General features: G+C 43.1%; 1 protein-coding gene across 2 annotated transcripts in view; it reads right to left on the reverse strand.

Moving 5' to 3' along the window:
• Positions 1–4,604: 4,604 nt before the first annotated feature.
• Positions 4,605–19,437, reverse strand: part of reep3b (receptor accessory protein 3b) — a 62,809-nt gene continuing 47,976 nt past the window's right edge. For both annotated transcript variants that reach the window (XM_085994971.1, XM_085994970.1), the window contains 3 exons: positions 15,845–15,992; positions 7,160–7,308; positions 4,605–5,707 (listed from right to left, as the gene is read on the reverse strand). In XM_085994971.1, coding sequence (XP_085851097.1) covers positions 5,639–5,707; positions 7,160–7,308; positions 15,845–15,992 — 366 coding nt within the window. In that variant the 3' untranslated portion in view covers positions 4,605–5,638. The remainder of the gene's footprint in view (positions 5,708–7,159; positions 7,309–15,844; positions 15,993–19,437) is intronic.

Consider the following 19,437-nt stretch of genomic DNA (forward strand, 5'->3'; position numbering starts at 1 on the left):
GGGTATGCTGGAACTGAAAGTACAGAAGGCTGCTACGGCTTTTTATACAGGTGTGGTCACTGCCGGTACTACAGTATAAAAGCAGTTCTCTCTTAAAGGTACATACACAACACTGGAGACTTCAGTGCAGTGCTCAAAGTGTGCTACACTGTCAGAGGTGCCATCTTTCAGATAGTACGTTAAACTAAAGACCCATCTGCCCTCTCCATTGGATGTAAAAGAGCCCATGGCACTATTTCGAAGAGCAGGGGAGTTCTCCCGGTGTCCCAGCCAATATTTATCCCTCAACCAACACCACCAAAACATTATCTGGTCATTATCTCACTGCTGTCTGCAAATTGGCTGCTGCGCTTCCTATGTTACAACCATGACTATACTTTTAAATGTACTTCATTGGAAGTAAAGTGCTTTGGAGCATCTAGGTCATGAAAGGTTGTGCCCTGTGCCTCTACCCTTCAGCCCACTTATTTTTCATCTAATTGCTACCCTTTAGCATGATCATTGCAAGAACAGGGTCAGTTTTTAAATGATGACTCCCTGTTCTACATCTCTGCCACCCTTGGCAATTACATCTTACCCACCTGTCTTACATCAAGTCCTGAGGGAGCCAAAATTCCTGCAATTGAATCTGAGCAAAATTAATAGCATTCTTTTCAGTTCATGTCAGCACTTTTGTGCCTCTGGCTCCATCACCACCTACCTCCCCAACTGTCCACTCAGGCAAAACCACATTCTTGCCATTCGGACAGACTCAGCTGTTATTCTCACCCACTGGCTGCTTGAGCCCCAACCTCCCTCTCCCCAAACGGCAATCCATGCCTTCATCACCTCGAGGACTGAATTCTCTAATGATGTCATCAGCGACCACCACTAATAATAATAATAATAATCAACTTTATTGTCATTGTTAGTGCACAAGTGCAGTACAACGAAATGTAGGCTTGCGGCTCCCGAGTGTGTACATTTAGATGAAGACATTTAAACATTCAACATTCATTTGGCTTGTAATACATTAACATAAACATAATAAAGTGCATTGGCAGATGTGCAGGCTTTAGAGTTTATTTGTGGAGTTCAGTAGGATGACAGCCCTGGGAAAGAAGCTGTTCCTAAATCTGGTCGTTCAGGTGCGAATGCATCTGTAGCGTCTCCCAGATGGCAGGGGGGCGAACAGACTGTGGCTGGGGTGGGTAGGGTCTTTGATGATGGTCCGTGACCTCCATAAACAGCGTTTCTGATATATGTGCTCTATCACAGAATCACAGAAACCCCACAGTGCAGATAGAGGCCATTTCGGCCCATCGAGCCTGCACCGACACATATCCCACCCGATCCCCGTAACCCCTACACCAACACATATCCCACCCTATCCCCGTAACCCCACGTATTTAATCCCCCTAACACTAAGGGTCAATTTATCATAGCCAATCAACCTAACCCGCACATCTTTTGGTCTGTGGGAGGAAACCGGAGCACCCGGAGGAAACCCACGCAAACACGGGGAGAATGTGCAAACTCCACACAGTCACCCGAGGCCAAATTCGAACCCGGGTCCCTGGCGCTGTGAGGCAACAGTGCTAACCACTATGCCACCGTGCTGCCCTATGGTCGGTAGCCGGGTGCCGGTAATGCGTTGGGCAGTTTTGACTACCCGCTGCAGGGCTTTCCGGTCATAGGAGCTACAGCTGCCATACCATACTATGATACAGTTCGTCAGGATGCTCTCTATTGTGCAGCGGTAAAAGTTAGAGAGGATCAGGGGTGACAGGTTACATCCCTTCAGCCTCCTTAGGAAATATAGGCGCTGCTGGGCCTTCTTCACCAGAGAGGAGGTATTGAGGGACCAGGAGAGGTCTTCCGTGATGTGGACTCCGAAGAACTTAAAGCTGTCCACCCTTTCCACCACAGCCCCATGGATGTGGATGGGGGTGTGACTTCCGCCTTTAGACTTCCTGAAGTCCACAATGATTTCCTTGGTTTTCTTGATGTTAAGGGCCAGGTTGTTATCGGCGCACCACTTCACGAGATGCTGGACCTCCTCCCTGTAGGCTGACTCATCGTTGTTAGTGATCTGGCCTACCACCGTGGTATCATCTGCAAACTTGATGATGGTGTTGGAACCATGAACAGCCACACAGTCGTGGGTGAAGAGGGAGTAGAGGAGGGGGCTCAGCACACATCCTTGTGGGGCCCCCGTGTTCAGGGTCGGGGGGGGGGGGGGGGGGGGGGCGGGGAGGTGTGGTTACCTAATTTGACAGACTGGGGTCTGTTTGTTAGGAAGTCCAGGGTCCAGTTGAAGAGGGAAGTGTTCAGGCCAAGAGTGTGGAGTTTGGTGGTCAGCTTGTTGGGGACGATAGTGTTGAATGCTGAGCTGTAGTCTATGAACAGCATTCTGATGTAGGTCTCTTTACCAGCTAAGTGATTCAGTGCAGAGTGTAGAGCAGTTATGATTGCATCCTCCATTGATCTGTTTGCACGATAGGCAAACTGGTGTTGGTCAAGAGAGGCGGGAACACTGGCTTTGATGTGAGCCAGGACCAGTCTCTCAAAACACTTCATTATGATGGGTGCGAGTGCTCCAGATCTCTATGGGCCACGTACTCCCTTGCAATATTTCTTAAGATATATTTCTTAAGGCTAAAGGGATCAAGGAATATGGGGAGAAGGCAGGGTCAGGGTAAGGAGTTTGGATGATCAACCATGATCTCATTGAATGGCAGAGCAGGCTCGAGGGGCCGAATGGCCTACTCCTGCTATCTTCTATGTTTCTAAAAAGTTCAATGCACCCGATCCTTGTTCCCTGAGCTGTTCATCACCCACAGCATTAACTTCAAGATCCTCATCTACAAATTCTCCCATGGTCCCACGATCTTAGCTCAGTAATTTTCTCCAACTGCAAGTCCCATTGCACCTTCTACTCCAACAACTCCGCACTCCCAACTAGTTCTCTGTTCCCTCTTTTCCACCCTTGGAAACAGTTCCTTTCTGCACTTAGCCCCTGCTCTCAAAACTCTTTTCCCAAAAGCACTTTGCTTCGTTATCTCATACTTGGAAAGCCTCTAAAAAATCAATCTTGAACATCTTAATTCTTCATGTCCCCCACTCACCATCCTGCTGTCCATGTAAAGTGCATTGAGACATGGTTCAATGTGAGGGGTACTATATAGATGCAAGTTATTTCATCTTTCAAGGTTATTGAGTAACAATTACCAACTTCAGTATCACATTGGTAGTCATATCCACATTGATATGTACATAATTCTTTTAAAAAATTCTTTTTTGCTTTGACATTTTAACCTATTTATCTTCATGTCAAGCCTAATGTTTTTTTTTTTTTTTTAAAAAGAGAACAGAGAATGTTAAAGTAACTAATGAGACTCAAAATTTTTAATGGCTCCTGGCGAAAAGGCACACGTTACCATATAGCAAAATGTAACAGCTATAAGATTAGCCTCAAATTGTTGTTTGGTCTGGTCCTGCTGGGGGGCATGGGCAGGGGAGAGGATGGATGAGGAGCACTTCTTTACACTGCATTATAAACATTGAAGCCATTTATACCAAGGTGTTTCAAAGCCCAAGGGCAATGTACCTCATAAGAGCAGGAGTGTTGCCAGGTTAAAATCACTGCATAATGGTCAGTTTACACCAGGCTTGGATCAAGTTTAACGACGGTGGGAAGGGGGGGGTGGGGGGTCGAGTGGGGGATAAGGAGTGTTAGTTTTGAGGAAAAGGTACAAATACAACAAGTTTTTTCCTTATACTCTGCCCAGATGTGCGAGGACACCTTGCAAGTCCTCAGGATGTCCCAAAGTGCTTCACAAACAATGGGTTACCTTTGAAGTGACTCTCGTCATGTAGAAAAAACATGGCAGCCAATTTGTGCACAGGAAGTTTGATATTGTTGGCCAGGTCACCAGAACTCTCTTGCTTTTCTTCGAATAGTGCAATGGGATCATTTACACCCACCTGAACAGGCAGACAAGGCGTTGGTTTAACCTCTCATTCAAAAGATTACCAGATAGTGCAACAACTCTAGTTCAGTGCACTGAACTCATCAGTCTAGACTATGTACTGAAGTCCTTGAATGGGGCTTGAATCCATGATCTCTGACTCAGACAATATTGCTACCACTGAGTCATTTGATACTGAAGCGTTCAAATGACAAAGAAGCATTTCACATTTAAATGAAAAATGAGCATCTTTGTGGCCAGTTTAGCGATGGAAGAAGAGTACGACAAAACAAAATGGGAAAATAGTGTCAATGCCAGCACAAAGGCGACAGGAAGAAATTAAACCAGGCTGGACTGGGGAAGACTGGAGGGAAATATAATGGGGCGAGGGCAGAAAGATGACCCGTAAACTATTTCTAATAAATCAAAGTGTTAAGAAAAAATATTCCTTGAATCAATACAAAGTAATGCTACTGAATGGGTTCCGTGCTAGCAAAACACTATTGTATAGCGAATCAACCTTTTGTTGGATATAACAGAAAATGCTTCAATACAAAATTTGGAATGACCGGCATGATTGGTCCTTTGCACTTCCACCAGTCGATATGCAGAAATTACATACAGTATGCGAAGAGCAACTGACTGAGGCAAAACTTTTACTATCAGAAGTAGATTTATTACAAATAAAAGCTTGAAGTCTTGCACTAATCTGTACATGTATTGCAGCTCAGCTGCACTCTACATATCAAAAATAAAGCCAGCAACAACTTCAGTTAGTTATTTGAGGACCTGGTAAATAAATAGTCATGTACTACAGTGCCAACATTTATCTGAATGTCAGAATCCCAAGAACACTTAACATTCAAGAGTACACACAACAATTTCCCCAAGCACTTGCTACTGAAATAAGATCAGTATATTTAACATGTAGAAAGTTGAAGGATTTACAGCATACACCAACCGATTTAAAGTGCTGAAGGCACCCAATGATCTTTACAAAATGTATAAAAACATGCAAGCGTTTGAGATATTTGCATTTCAAAACACTAAATATTTTGCATTTTGACTTTAAATACTGTACACAACTTTTGAAGCATTCCATCTGAAACACACACATCACAATGAACATTTCAAATATTAACCCAGATAGTTAGCAAATCATTACTGAAAATGCTGTCGTAAGTATGATTTCTGTCAGTCAAGTGCACACTTCCATGACGAAGATGCATTTAGAATATTTTTGTTGTTGTAATCATAGCTCAAATTCAAAGCTTCCGTGAGCTGCTCCAGTAATTCTGAAAACATTAAGTATTTTCTCCTTGAAATAAATCAATCTACGACTTGTTTGCCCAATTCTCCTTTGTACGGTTCCTTGGTTAACTTTTCTCCTGAAGTATAACAATACACAAGTTTATGACTAAAAGATTACTTTTCCCGTTAATGACTTAAAATTGCCAGCCAACAATACGCATTATTTTCAAATCCCATTATCACAGGACACCCCTACAAGAAATGCAGTCCTCATTTGCTGGGCCATCTCAGCAGGATGAGTCAGGAAGACAAAGAGGAATATGTAGCAACCACCGAGTCGCAGCTTTTTAGAAAATTAAAATATTTACAACAGAAATCAAACTGCAGAGAGTCAGGTCAAGTCATGATCAGCAGAAACATTCACAAAATGTTTCCTTTTATCCTGTGGTGATGTAACTACATTGGGGTCTCTTCTTCGCTCTCAACTTCAGTGATCCATAGCGAACCTGGAACAGAAAACAAAACTTTGTTTAAGGTAAATGTATTAAAACAAGTACACAGAATCCTCAATTTATGGCAAATAAATTTGTTGGGCTTTTCAATTAACAACAGCTCATTCTTAATTTTCCAATCATAATAAATCATTCCTCGGAGAGGCTGCAGAGGAAGTTTACTAGAATGGTACCAGGGATGAGGGGGAGACACTAGAGAAGCTGGAATTGTTCTCCTTAGAGCAGAGAAGGTTAAGGGATTTATTAGAGGCGTTCAAAATTACGAGGGGTTTTGATAGAGTAAATTGGAAGAATCTTTTTCTACTGGCAGCAGAGTCACCAACTAGATGATACAGATTGAAGATAACTGGCTCAAGAACCAGAGCGGAGAGGAGTAGATTTTTAAAAACAAACAGCAGTTTATGATGATCTGGAATGCACTGCCTGAAAGGGTGGTGGAAGCAGATTCAATAGTAACTTTTAAAAGGGAATTGGATATATACTTGAAGAAGAAAAATGTGCAGGGCTATGAGGAAAGAGCAGCAGAGTTAGACTAATTGGATAGCTCTTTCAAAGTGCCGGCACAGGCACAACTTCTGTGCTGTATCATTCTATGATTCCTTACCTTGTAATCTTGAGACAAAACATTATGTGCAAAGGCTGATCCCCAAGGTCAAAGATCTAAGTTATGAGGAAAGACTGGAGCAACATGGACTTCTCAGCCTGGAAGGTGTCCAAGAGGCGATCTTACTGGAGGTCTACAAGATAGTTAGGGAGTGGAAAGGCTAAATCGGGAATGTTACCTCAAATTAAATTGAGACAGTAGGATAAGGAGACGCAGATTCAAACCGATAAAAGGTTTACTTAAGACTGATATCAGGGAAAGAGCAGCAGAGGTGAAAACCTTGGAACCATTTAAAGAACAGTTGGATGATGCACTGGGACTTCAGAATCTGTCCGAATTGATAAATTAAGCTGGGGAAAATGGCCTGCCTCACCCATAATTATCCTGTCAGCTGTATTCATTTCTCTCAAAGCGTCACTTTCTGGGATAGATTTGTCTCCCCTCTGGTTCTTTTACCAATTATCTTAAATCTGTGTCCTCTGATCACCAACTCTCCTGCCAATACAAACAGTTACTCTATCAAAACCCCTCATAATTTTGAACACCTCTACCAAATCCTTCAACCTTCTCTGCTCCAAGGACAACAATCCCATAATTTGATGGAAAAGTTCCATATTCATACTGATCACCTGGCCCATTTTAAAATTAATGCTCACTGAACAGAACCTAAAAATACTGCAACTAAAATTTAAATCCAAAACTACATTTAGAAATACATCAATTAAAAATGAAACTTTCCTTTAATACACATATACAATACATTGAAAGAAATCAAAGCAAGCATGATGAAGACAGAGCAGAGGGGAGAAAGGTCTAAAGTTACTGAGAACAATAGAACTTACCTCTTTACGAAAGCCTCTCGATTTCACTTTAAGGCTCTGTGATCGTCTGAGGTATTTTTGGGTGGCAACCTCATCATCAGAATGAGCACCATCATGCTCTACCTCCGACTGATCCTCACCATCCACTTCATCAAAATCAAAACGCCTGTCTGAGAGATGAAATGGCACCTCAGTAAATGTGCTGTCCTACAAGTGCTCTTATTGAAGTAAGTTTGTGGATGTGAAAGTGTCCGTCAATGGAACAAGGCTGATATAAAGCAGGTGATGGAGTTCATTCCCACATTTTCAGTGTTTAAATTCTACCAACAGCAATGTACCAATATGGAAAAATATACATAGCGTTACTAAATATACTAATCTACTGGAATTTTTTGAGGATGTAACTGGTAAAATAGATAAGGGGGAACCAGTGGATGTGGTGGACTTTCAGAAGGCTTTCGATAAGGTCCCGCATAAGAGATTAGCGGGTAAAGTTAAGGCACATGGGATTGGGGGCAAGGTACTGACTTGGATAAAGAACTGGTTGGCAGACAGGAAGCAAAGAGTTGAAATAAACGGCTCTTTTTCCAAGTGGCAGGCAGTGACTACTGGGGTACCACAGGGATCGGTCCTAGGACCCCAGCTATTCACAATATATATATAAATGATCTAGACAAGGGAACTAGATGTAATATCTCCAAGTTTGCAGATGACACAAAGCTGGGTGGGCGTGTGTGCTGTGAGGAGGATGCCGAGAAACTCCAGGATGATTTGGACAGGTTGGGTGATTGGGCAGATGCAGTATAATGTGGATAAATGCGAGGTTATCCACTTTGGTGGCAAAAACAGGAAGGCAGATTATCTGAACGGCAATAGATTGGGAGAAGGGGAAGTGCAACGAGACCTGGGTGTCCTTGTGCACCAGGCGGTTAAGGCGGCAAATGGTATGTTGTCCTTTGTAGTGAGAGGGTTCAAGTACAGGAACAAGGATGTCTTGCTGCAGTTGTACAGGGCCTTGGTGAGACCACACCTCGAGTATTGTGTGCAGTTTTGGCCACCTTATCTGAGGAAGGATGTTCTTGCCATGGAGGGAGTGTAGCGAAGATTCACCAGACTGATACCTGGGATGGCAGGAATGACGTATGAGGAGAGATTGGGTCGATTGGACTGAAACTCGCTGCAGTTTAGATGAATGAGGGGGGATCTCATTGAAACTTATAAAATTCTAACAGGACTAGACAGACTAGATGTAGGAAGGATGTTCCCGATGGCCAGGGAGTCCAGAACCAGGGGTCACAGTCTAAGGATAAGGGGTAAGCCATTTAGGACTGAGATGGAGGAAGAATTTCTTCACCCAGAGAGTGGTGAACCTGTGGAATTCTCTACCACAGAAGGCAGTAGAGGCCAATTCATTAAATATATTCAAGAAAGAGTTGGATATATTTCTTAAGTCTAAAGGGTTCAAGGGATATGGGGAGAAGGCAGGGACAGGGTACTGAATTTGGATGATCAGCCATGATCTCATTGAATGGCGGAGCAGGCTTGAAGGGCCGAATGGCCTACTCCTGCTCCTATCTTCTATGTTGTCCAACTGTCCACTAGGGGGCACCAAACACCTCAGTGCTCAGACCACACAGCTATCAAAAAAAAGAGTGCACCATAAAGTTACAAGACTAGATCTACTCTAGATGCATTAAAACTGGAAAAATACCCTTAGCAATTTTAGAATTTCCTTTTACACAGCTCTTGCACAACAAATAGCACGTCAGTCCATTTCCCATATTACAATCACATGCCAATTTCCCCGAATATCTCTCTGCAAATGCCTTCACCACTCAACACATCACAACAGAAGATTGTAAATTACCACAGCTGTTAGCTTTTGGAGATCTATCAAATCCTGATCCACTCCAAAGAGGAAAAGAAACTATATAACTAAGTACAAAACAGAAACTGTTGCTTTGCTCCTTTGTTCCCCCTTTTTGCGTGCGTGTTAAACTGAATAAAGCAGTAGAAAATTATAACCTGCTCCTCCAGCGACACAAGCATAAGAGACCTCCTTGAATACTTACTCGCACAGATCAGACAAAAGTTAAGTGTTTGAAAGTAATGTTTCTTGCATTTGAAATATTACCAAGTAATATGAAAAATGAGAGTTGCAAGTTTGTTGAAATTTTATGGGGATTAATGAAAAGGCATGCTCTGATGAATGATGGTGTAAAGGCAGACCCCGAGGTGGGCAGTTGAAATGTAAACAGAAAATACACAAGGCAGTCAGCATCTGAAAGAGGTACAGAAATCAGCATTTCAACTGTAACTGGAGTTCGGATACAAGGTCAACATCAAGTGCAACCAATCTCTCTTTCAGGTGCCGACTGACCCTATTGTGCACTTTCGGAATGTTCTTTCACTTTAGATCTGTAGTTCTCTTTTACCTGTATTGGCAAGTTGTTGAGGCACTGTGGTTAACCAGCTAAGCAAGTCAACATCAGCACAAACAGGCAGGACTGGCAGTGACTGCAGCATCATAGTGCTGGCTAAGGACAGCATGATTCGGTGAATCTACACATTGATATCATTGTACTTCAAATAGTGGAATTAATCTGGATATTAGATAAATACATTTGGAGTTAAGATTAGTTATCTCAAGAATTAATTCCTGTTATGTTTGGTTTCTTGAAATAAAATGCAAGAAAATTCCCACTACTTCCAAAATACTGGGACTGGCATCAATGTGGGGATGTGTCTGTTCTCTCCATGGGTGCTGATGGAACTGTGTATCGAAACGCTTCCTACTATCGCACAAGACTGCGTTTCAATGACCTTTTCGGAGGCTTTGCATTGGGAAACAATTTTGTATTGGGCTGCAGATAGGCTCAAGATTATAGATTGCAATAATCAGCCAGCAAACCAGAGTTACAATATCTCATCACGCCAAGGCCAATAACCAAGATGCGCCGCGTATGCGTGGCTGGATCCACGTGCAAAGCTCTGCTCCCTGGCCCGTTCATTTTTATCGTTGAGAGGGAGAAGAGGAGGATGCTTTTTATAAGTATTATAAAAAGCTGGAAAAGAAAGCCTCTCTCCCCCACCTCAATTTTCTGAAGCTTTCTAAACTGCGGGGACATGATCACTTGACCTTAATGTGCTTGGTTGTTTCGAGGCACACCCAGTAACTGCACTCTTGGCGTTGAGAGTTTTGGACAGGTAGAATTGCTGATTAATCAAAGCTTTGGTTAATTGTTACCAACCCCGATTCCAGAGGGAAATGACTAAGCCCAGAGCGCAAGCTGAAAGAGCTTGGAATCCACATTACCAGCCCGTTGTCAAGAGTAGTTTCATTACTCAAACATTACATTCCTTTGCATCTGCAAGAGAAAAATCTTGTAGCAGGGAACAGATAAGTATCAGTTGAATAAAAACCCTGCAGTCATGGAAAATGTGTATTTACCCTCAAATCAAATATTATTTGCTACTTCAACAGCTAATTACCACATTCATTTTGAATTACTACAATCGGAGGTCTAAAATAGAATGAAATTCAAATGCTCCTTAGGAGAGCATCCAATTGAAACAATCCAATGGCGTTTAACCTTCACCGCCAAATCTCATCAACAACTTACACTTTTGCTTCAGAGGGCAAACAGTCAGCAAGAGTGAATTTAGCAGAGACGACAGAACGCATGGTTGAGTAGGTTGTGAGAAGGCTTTTGAAGGTGGGGGAAGAGATATTTCTGGAGATTATGGCCAATTTAGCTGAAGGATCTGCCATCAATGGTGGAGTAAAATGGTCTAATTTAAACTGAACGGCACAGGCTGGAGCAGGTTGCAGATGCAAGGAGGGGCAACGGACGGATTGTTAAGGGAGCACGAGGATATGAATTCGACGTTGATGGACAGGGATCCAGGGGAGGTCTGGGATGAATGGAGAGTAGGACTTGGTGCAGGACAGGATGTGGGTGGTGAAGCTTTGGATAAATTGGAGTTTGTGTCACGTGAAGCCTGGGTGGCCAGCAAGCAGAGCGCCGGAGAGTTTTAGCTCTGGTGGAGGCGATGCAAGGATGGAGGTGGAGGATGTTGGAGATCGAAGAAAGAGATCTTGTTCATGGATAGGAAGTGAGGTTTGAAGCTCTGCTCAGGAACAACTAGGAAGTTGCACACTGAGTTCAAATGGAGTGAGCAGCCAGGGAAAGAGATGGAGTCAGGGCAAACATGTACAAATTTGTGGAAGTCAAAAAGACTATTTTTATATCGTTTATGGGATGTGGGCGTCGCTGGCAAGGCCAGCATTTATTGCCCATCCCCAATTGCCCTCGAGAAGGTGGTGGTGAGCCACCTTCTTGAACCGCTGCAGTCCGTGTGGTGAAGGTACTCCCAACAGTGCTTTTAGGAAGGTAGTTCCAGGATTTTGACCCAGCGACGATGAAGGATCAGCGATATATTTCTAAGTCAGGATGGTGTGTGACTTGGAGGGGAACTTGGAGGTGGTGGTGTTCCCATGTGCCTGCTGCCCTTATCCTTCTAGGTAGAAGAGGTCTCGGGTTTGGGAGGTGCTGCCGAAGAAGCCTTGGCGAGTTGCTGCAGTGCGTCTTGTACGCCGGTGGTGGAGGAAGTGAAAGTTTAAGGTGGTGGATGGGGTGCCTATCAAGTGGGCTGCTTTGTTCTGGATAGTGTTGAGCTTCTTGAGTGTTATTGGAGCTGCACTCATCCAGGCAAGTGGAGAGTATTCCAGCACACTCCTTACTTGTGCCTTGCAGATGGTGGCAAGGCTTTGGGGAGTCAGGAGGTGAGACACTCCCCACAGAATACATAGCCTCTGCCCTGCTCTTGTTGCCACAGTATTTATGTGGTATCAATGGTGACTCCTAGGATGTTGATGGTGGGGGATTCAGCGATGGTAATACCGTTGAATGTCAAGTGGAGGTGGATAGACTCTTGCTTGCTGGAGATAGTCATTGCCTGGCACTTCTGTGGCGCGAATGTTACCTGCCACTTATCAGCCCAAGCCTGAACGTCGTCCAGCTCTTGTTACATGCAGGTCAATGGACTGCTTCATTATCTGAGGAGTCATGAATGGCACTGAACACCTGTGCAGTCATCAGCGAACATCCACACTTCTGACCTTATGTTGGAGGGAAGGTCATTGATGAAGCAGCTGAAGATGGTTGGGCCCAGGACACTGCCCTGAGGAACTCCTGCAGCGATGTCCTGGGGCTGTGATGATTGACCTTCAACCGCCACAACCATTTTCCTTCGTGCTAGGTATGACTCCAGCCAGTGGAGCGTTTTCTCCCCGATTCCCAGTGACTTCAGTTTTACTGGGGCTCCTTGATGCCACACTCGGTCAAATGCTGCCTTGATGTCCAGGGCAGTCACTCTCACCTCACCTCTGGAATTCAGCTCCTTTGTCCATGTTTGGACCAAGGCTGTAATGAGGTCGGGAGCAGAGTGGTCTTGGCGGAACCCAAACTGGGCATCAGTGAGCAGGTTATTGGTGAGGAAGTGCTGCTTGATAGCACTGTCGACGACACCTTCCATCACTTTGCTGATGATTGAGAGTAAACTGATGGGGTGGTAATTGGCCGGGTTGGATTTGTCCTGCTTTTTGTGGACAGGACATACCTGGGCAGTTTTCAACAGTCAGATTGATGCCAATGTTGTAGCTGTATTGGAACAGCTTGGCTAGAGATTGCTTCAGTCTTGACATCCACACAAAGTCTCATTCACCTATCGTCCCTATTGTTGCCAACCTTGAACGGTTCTCCACTCCTTAGTACACATCAAAATAGTCAACTTTGCCGACAAATCCATCCTTCTGGCTCGGCTTCACCCTACTCTTAATATCCTCCTCGACTTGTATTGCCACCCACTCCATGATCTTTTTACTGATCTACCACACATGTAATGCTTTTGAAGAGTTCCATTCCCTCTTGAGATTAGTGCATATAATTTATTCAAATGGCTTCATTTCGAAAACATACACTAAACCTACTCAGTCTATTCTACGATCACGCTTCTCAGATTCAGCAAGATGACATTAGCACAAAGCAAATCACATAGGTCTTTGAATTACATACTATCTGGGTAGGACTGCAGCTACTATCTGGGTAGGACTGCAGCTACTATCTGGGTAGGACTGCAGCTACATAAAGACTTCTTACCACAGCTACATTTAAAATGGTAACCATGATGCAGTTGAAGAACTTAAAAAAAACACATTCTGGATTTAAAAACTCTAATCCAGAAATCTCCTCTGGTCCGACTGCCAACTAGTTCTGATTATGGCATACTACGCCTTTAAGGCACTCTCATTACCAAGGAGATTGTCACCACCTACAGGGTTTACACTTCAGTATGTGCACCTAGCCATTTGCTAGTGCAGGGATATTTCACTGGCAAGTATGCTGTCTGGTTATTGAAAATATTCTCTTCAGACAAAATACAGACCAAGAAACGATTCATGTTTTTAGACTAACGAGAGGAATATCAGGTGGATGTGGCGAGGTATTTCGAGCATGGTGAGAGAATCAGAGGACATGAGCTAAAGAAGCCATAGGCTAAATACACAATCATGAAACCTTTCATGCTTTTACTAAGTACATCAATTACCAATTGAGCAGGAGGTAGGGGGATACGGGTCTGGAATTGGAACAAGGTTCCTACATGATTGACTGAGCTGGATAAACAGAAAGGCTCGTTATAATTGTAATCCACTTAAAACAAGAATTCTGACCGACACTGAAAGTGTCACCTGTGAATAACCATTCAGGAAGCATTTACACAAATTCAGTCATTGCAAATTGGGCTTTGCACCAATACTATACAACATAAATCTGGTGCCAAGAACTGATCTAACTCCTCCAAGGAGCAACATTTTTTTTTGTTCTGGTTTTTGATAAGGCTCCCACCCACCGATTCTGAATTTGGGACAAATTTATATTGGAACTGTAGTGGCAATGAAATCACTTTGCTTTACAGTACAACTGCAATATTGATGCATTCAGAAAACAACCAATCGGGATACACAGGCACCATTGCAAAAAAAAGGTTCCAATTTTGAAAAACTTCAGCATTTATGAAAAATGATAGATATCTCTATTACAGACCCTTTCAATGATGCGTTTTGCACTCAGTGTGGCCATCTCAGCACAGCAAAAACTGACCGTTTCTGTCATTATGTACTAAAAGAGCACTTTTGGCTTTCAAAAAGCCACTTGTAAAAATGGTAAGCAATAGTTCAAAATACATTATTAGATTGTTAACCATACATAATATGAACGTCAATGCATCCCGAGATATTATTTCAAGTGGTGCCACCTACAAAATTAATTAAAATTAATTTGAAATCTGTAATGTGTTGCATATAACCACTTTACAAAGGAACCGGAGAAGCTATTCAGCCCCTCAAGCCTGTTCTGCCACTCCGTTAGATCATGGCTGATCGGTATCTAAATACCATTTACCAGACTTCGCTCCATATCCCTTGATATTCCTACACGGTTACATTGCAACAGTGACTACATTTCAAAGTCATTAACACTTTGGGATGTCCGGAGGGAATGAAAGGCACTAGAGAATCCAAGTCTTGCTTTCCTTTTTACCCTTATCCAACAAAAATCCATCAACCCCAGTCTGGAAACTTCAATTGACCCAGCACCCACAGCCTTTTTTTTTTGGGGGGGGGGGGGGGGGGGACGAGAAAGAATTCCAGATTTCCACTATCAAGAGTGTGGAAAAAGTGCTGAAGCAAATCAGTAAGTTGAAGATAAATATACATGTTAGCCGAATCACACGTTTCAATTCAAATTTGGCAGACTGACAAACTTCCCAGATGTCAAGGATAGGAAAGCAAATAGTTGCCCCTTTTATACCCAGTCTCAACACCAAGCACTTCAAATCAGAACCAAGCTAAAACTCATGCTAGCCCAGGCCAACCTCAGGAACAGACCCAACTGCACCGAAGCATGAATTCCCATCCAAGGAATCGGTGGGGTCTCCAGAACCAATAAACAATTCAATGCCAATTAATTGGCAGTTATGCTGTGAACTTTACTGTCCAAACTAGTTACAGTTCAAGAACTGGCTACTGGCAGACACACTTTCACAGAATCACAGAAACCTCACAGTACAGATAGAGGCCATTTCGGCCCATCGAGCCTGCACCGACACATATCCCACCCGATCCCCGTAACCCCACGTATTTAATCCCCCTAACACTGAGGGTCAATTTTTATCATAGCCAATCAACCTAACCCCGCACATCTTTGGACTGTGGGAGGAAACCGGAGCACCCGGAGAAAACCCACGCAAACACGGGGAGAATGTGCAAACTCCACACAGACAGTCACCCGAGGCCGGATTCGAACCCGGGTCCCTGGCGCTGTGAGGCAACAGTGCTAACCACTATGCCACCGTGCTTAATCTTAGTCTGGTCCAAATTCAAACCCAGATCTCTCAGATTAAAAAGGACAGTGGTTGAACCGACTAAGCCACACTCTAAAATGCAAGGCTGTAGGACGTCACCATATCCCAGTTGCTCCTCTCCTTCTTCCCCACCCCCCACCCAAAAATAATCCTTCAGGCTTGTTACTTACAGTAGAACTTCACTTGGTGGTTTCTTTTCCAGAAAATGACCAAGCCACACTACACATCGCATTACTTCTCAAAAATTAGTTTTGGAAGGTTGTAGTGCTTTTAACTACTTACTAGAGTCCTCCTTGGACAGATGTTTCACCTTCTTTCTGGTGTCTGCAACACTAGTTAGGGAGCGATGTCCGACTGGCTCATCACCTTGTATTGTTGTTAAGTCATGCATACTTAAACTTCTCAGCCTCTCTGTGATTGCACCTTGACTCTGCACAGCATAACAAAAATAGGAGATTATAAACCCTTCAACTTTTTTCAAAATGTATTTAATGTGAAAACTTTTGTTCAACGATTCTTAGACTTCATTGCAAAAAATGTCTTCCTTCAGCCTCAATGGATACATGCACCAAGTCGTGTGGCACCAAGCCAGAGAGACCAGGAAGGTGTCAGGTTTAATTCCAGAGCTGTCTGGAATGAACCAGTGTCAGCTGAGGCAGTACAGCGGGATCACCATCCCCAGAATGGAGGGAGATTAAAAAAAAGCAAGGCCAGGCTCAGATTCCCAAATGCTATCCAGTGACCAGGGAAAGTGCGCGCAAGTGGGTGCCGGCTGAGTGTAGGGTCAAAAAGCAGTTGTGATAGCCATCAGAGTCAAATACCCAATCGCATCACTGCCCAGACTCTGATTAAGAATGGTCACTTTGACAAGGGGATAACTGTCACGCCAAGTGCACCCAGCATTGTTCACTCCCTTCAACATGGGGGATGCAAGAGAAGGGAGGAGGAATGCCTCTCCTCTTTCCCCCTTAGACAAATGGCGGTCTCAGTTCAGGAATTTATTTTCAGGCACCTGCCAATATATAGAACACACAGTGGAATGCAACACACAGTTGCAGCACAACTACAAAAGATCGCTAGATAATCTAAACTAGGTGCCAATAGCTGTTATTGAATTAGAAATAAAGATAAATACATGAAGAAAAATACTGCAGGAGAAAGCAACTTATTCACATGCGATGGTACCAAAGTCCTATTCTTTTGTAAACACCGTTAAGATGGTCTTAGTACAAAAGCAGCACTTAGAGGTAAAAAGCAGAAGCTGCGTTTCATTACAAGTTAACTTTTACTGGCACACCCTTACGATGACCTTTAAGCAACTGGACAGTACTGTATTCTCCAGTGAGCACGAGCAAGAGAGTTTTAAAAGAGTTTTCAATCAATGCAAACTCCAAACCATTTTAGTGTTTTATATAAAACTTGTAGGCCAAGACCAATGCCAAAATTCCTCAGCGCATGAAGCAACAAGCTCCAAGGTTGATGATGGGTTGGCTTTTATACAGGCTCCAGGATTTACATATGCTGGTAAGTTATACTATGGCAATCAGAAGACTTCACCTTTCCAACAAAAATTCAACCGATACCATCTACAATTTCTTCAATTTGCATTCCATAACTGACTGCCTTAATGATTATTAAAATAACCTCCAAATGTCCCTGTGCATGCTTCAATTTTCAGACCGACTACAGTTCACCACAAATAGTATTGAAGCCCAAATGTAGACAGAAACTCTGCACAGAAGTATTAAAAATGTGTAATGAAAACTGAAGTTGCAAGGCTACCCATGAGAATATCATGCTGTTAGTAGCTTTAAAAGACAGCAATACAATCTCATTTTATTGGAATCTAACGAACAAACATCAAATTTTAAGGCTAAAAAGGTAATTAGTGCCATTCACCCATATCTTAAAAAAAAGAGCAGTAAGTATCCATGTCAAATTATACGCCAATAGTCTCATTACCTCAACTCGATTGGGCGAGTACAACAGCAGGAAGCTGAGCAATAATCCTGCAAGACAGTTTGCGAGTATAGGCGAGAGAAAGCAATATCATAGTTAGAATAAAGGCAGAAAGGAAACGACAAACTAGGCAAGAATGTAAAATTTTCCATTAAATTGTTGATACAGAATTAAAGTAGTGGGGAAAAAAACATTTTCTTAATATGTGCATCAACTCTTGCACTATTAATTGTCCTTTGGAGGTTTAATAAAGACATACCATAAGACAGCCTAATATTTAAAATGTAAATCTAATGAAAACAAAAATTCGAAAACTGTCTGTGGGGGGGGGGGGGGGGGGGGGAGAGATGAGGCATGTGGGTTTTAGGGAGAAGAAGGGTCTTTAAACAAAGAATACAAAACATATCTTTTCCTACTACTTTCAATGTTGTATCTTTCATTGTGCAGTACCCTTTAACAATGCATACTCATTCAGCGACTTTTTATTTTAATTAGTTCCTGGGATATGGGCATCACTGGCAAGGCCAGCATTTATTGCCCATCCCCAATTGCCCTCGAGAAGGTGGTGGCGAGCCGCTGCAGTCCCTGTGGTGAAGGTACTCCCACAATGCTCTTAGGGAGTTCCAGGATTTTGACCCAGCGACGATGAAGGAACGGCGATATACTTCGAAGTCAGGATGGTGTGTGACTTGGAGGGGAAGTTGGAGGTGATGGTGTTCCCATGCACCTGCTGCGCTTGTCCTCCTAGGTGGTGTCGAAGAAATCTTGGCAAGTTACTGCAGTGCATCTTGTAGATGGTACACACTGTAGCCACAGTGCGCCGGTGGTGGAGGGAGTGAATGTTTAAGGTACTCCTGACATCAGTAGTAGGCAAAATGCTAGAATCTATTATTAGGGACATGGTAACAGGGCACTTAGAAAATCATAATATGATTAGGCAGAGTCAACATGGTTTTATGAAAGGGAAATAGTGTTTGACAAATCTGTTAAGAGTTTTTTGAAGCTGTAACTAGTAGGATTGGTAAGGGGGGAAACTCTTATGGTGTATTTTCAAAAAGCATTCGATAAGGTGCCACACAAGAGGTTATCATCTAAATTAGGACTCATGGTATTGGGGGTAATATATTAGCTTGGATTGAGGATTGGTTAATGGACAGAAAACAGAGTAGGAATCAACGGGACTTGTTCAGGTTGGCAGGCTGTAACTAGCAGGGTACTGCAAAGATCAGTGCTTCGGCCTCAGCTATTTACAATCTATATTAATGACTTAGATGAAGGGACTGAGTGTAACGTATCCAAGTCTGTTGATGATACAAAGTTAGGTGGGAAAGTAAGCTGTGAGGAGGACACAAGGAGGCTGCAGAGAGATATAGACAGGTTGACGGAGTGGGCAAGAACATGGCAAATGAAAGACAATGTGGGGAAGTGTAAAGTTATCCACTTTGGTAGGAAAAACAAAAAAGCTGAATATTTTTTGAATGGAGAGAGACTGGGAAATGTTTGTCCTTGTACATGAATCACAGAAAGTTAACATGCAGGTACAGCAAGCAATTAGGAAAGCAAATGATATGTTAGCTTTTGTTACAAAGAGATTAGAGTAAAGAAGTCTTACTACAATTACACAGGGCATTGGTCTGGAGTATTGTGTACAGTTCTGGTCTCCTTACCCAAGGAAAGACATACTTGCCTTAGAGGGAGTGCAGCAAAGGTTCACTAGACTGGTATCTGGGATGAGGGGATTGCCCCATGAGGAGAGATTGAGTAGACTAGGCCTATATTCCTCAGAGTTTAAAAGAATGAGGTGTGAGCTAATTGAAACATAAAATTCTTAAGGGGCTTGACAGAGTTAATGCTGGGAAAATGTTTCCCCTGGCTGGGGAATCTAGAACATGGGGTCACAGTCACAGAATAAGGGT

This window comes from Somniosus microcephalus, chromosome 8 (assembly GCF_052327205.1).
Source record: "Somniosus microcephalus isolate GS21.2 chromosome 8, FLI_Smic_1.0, whole genome shotgun sequence".
Taxonomy (NCBI): domain Eukaryota; kingdom Metazoa; phylum Chordata; class Chondrichthyes; order Squaliformes; family Somniosidae; genus Somniosus; species Somniosus microcephalus.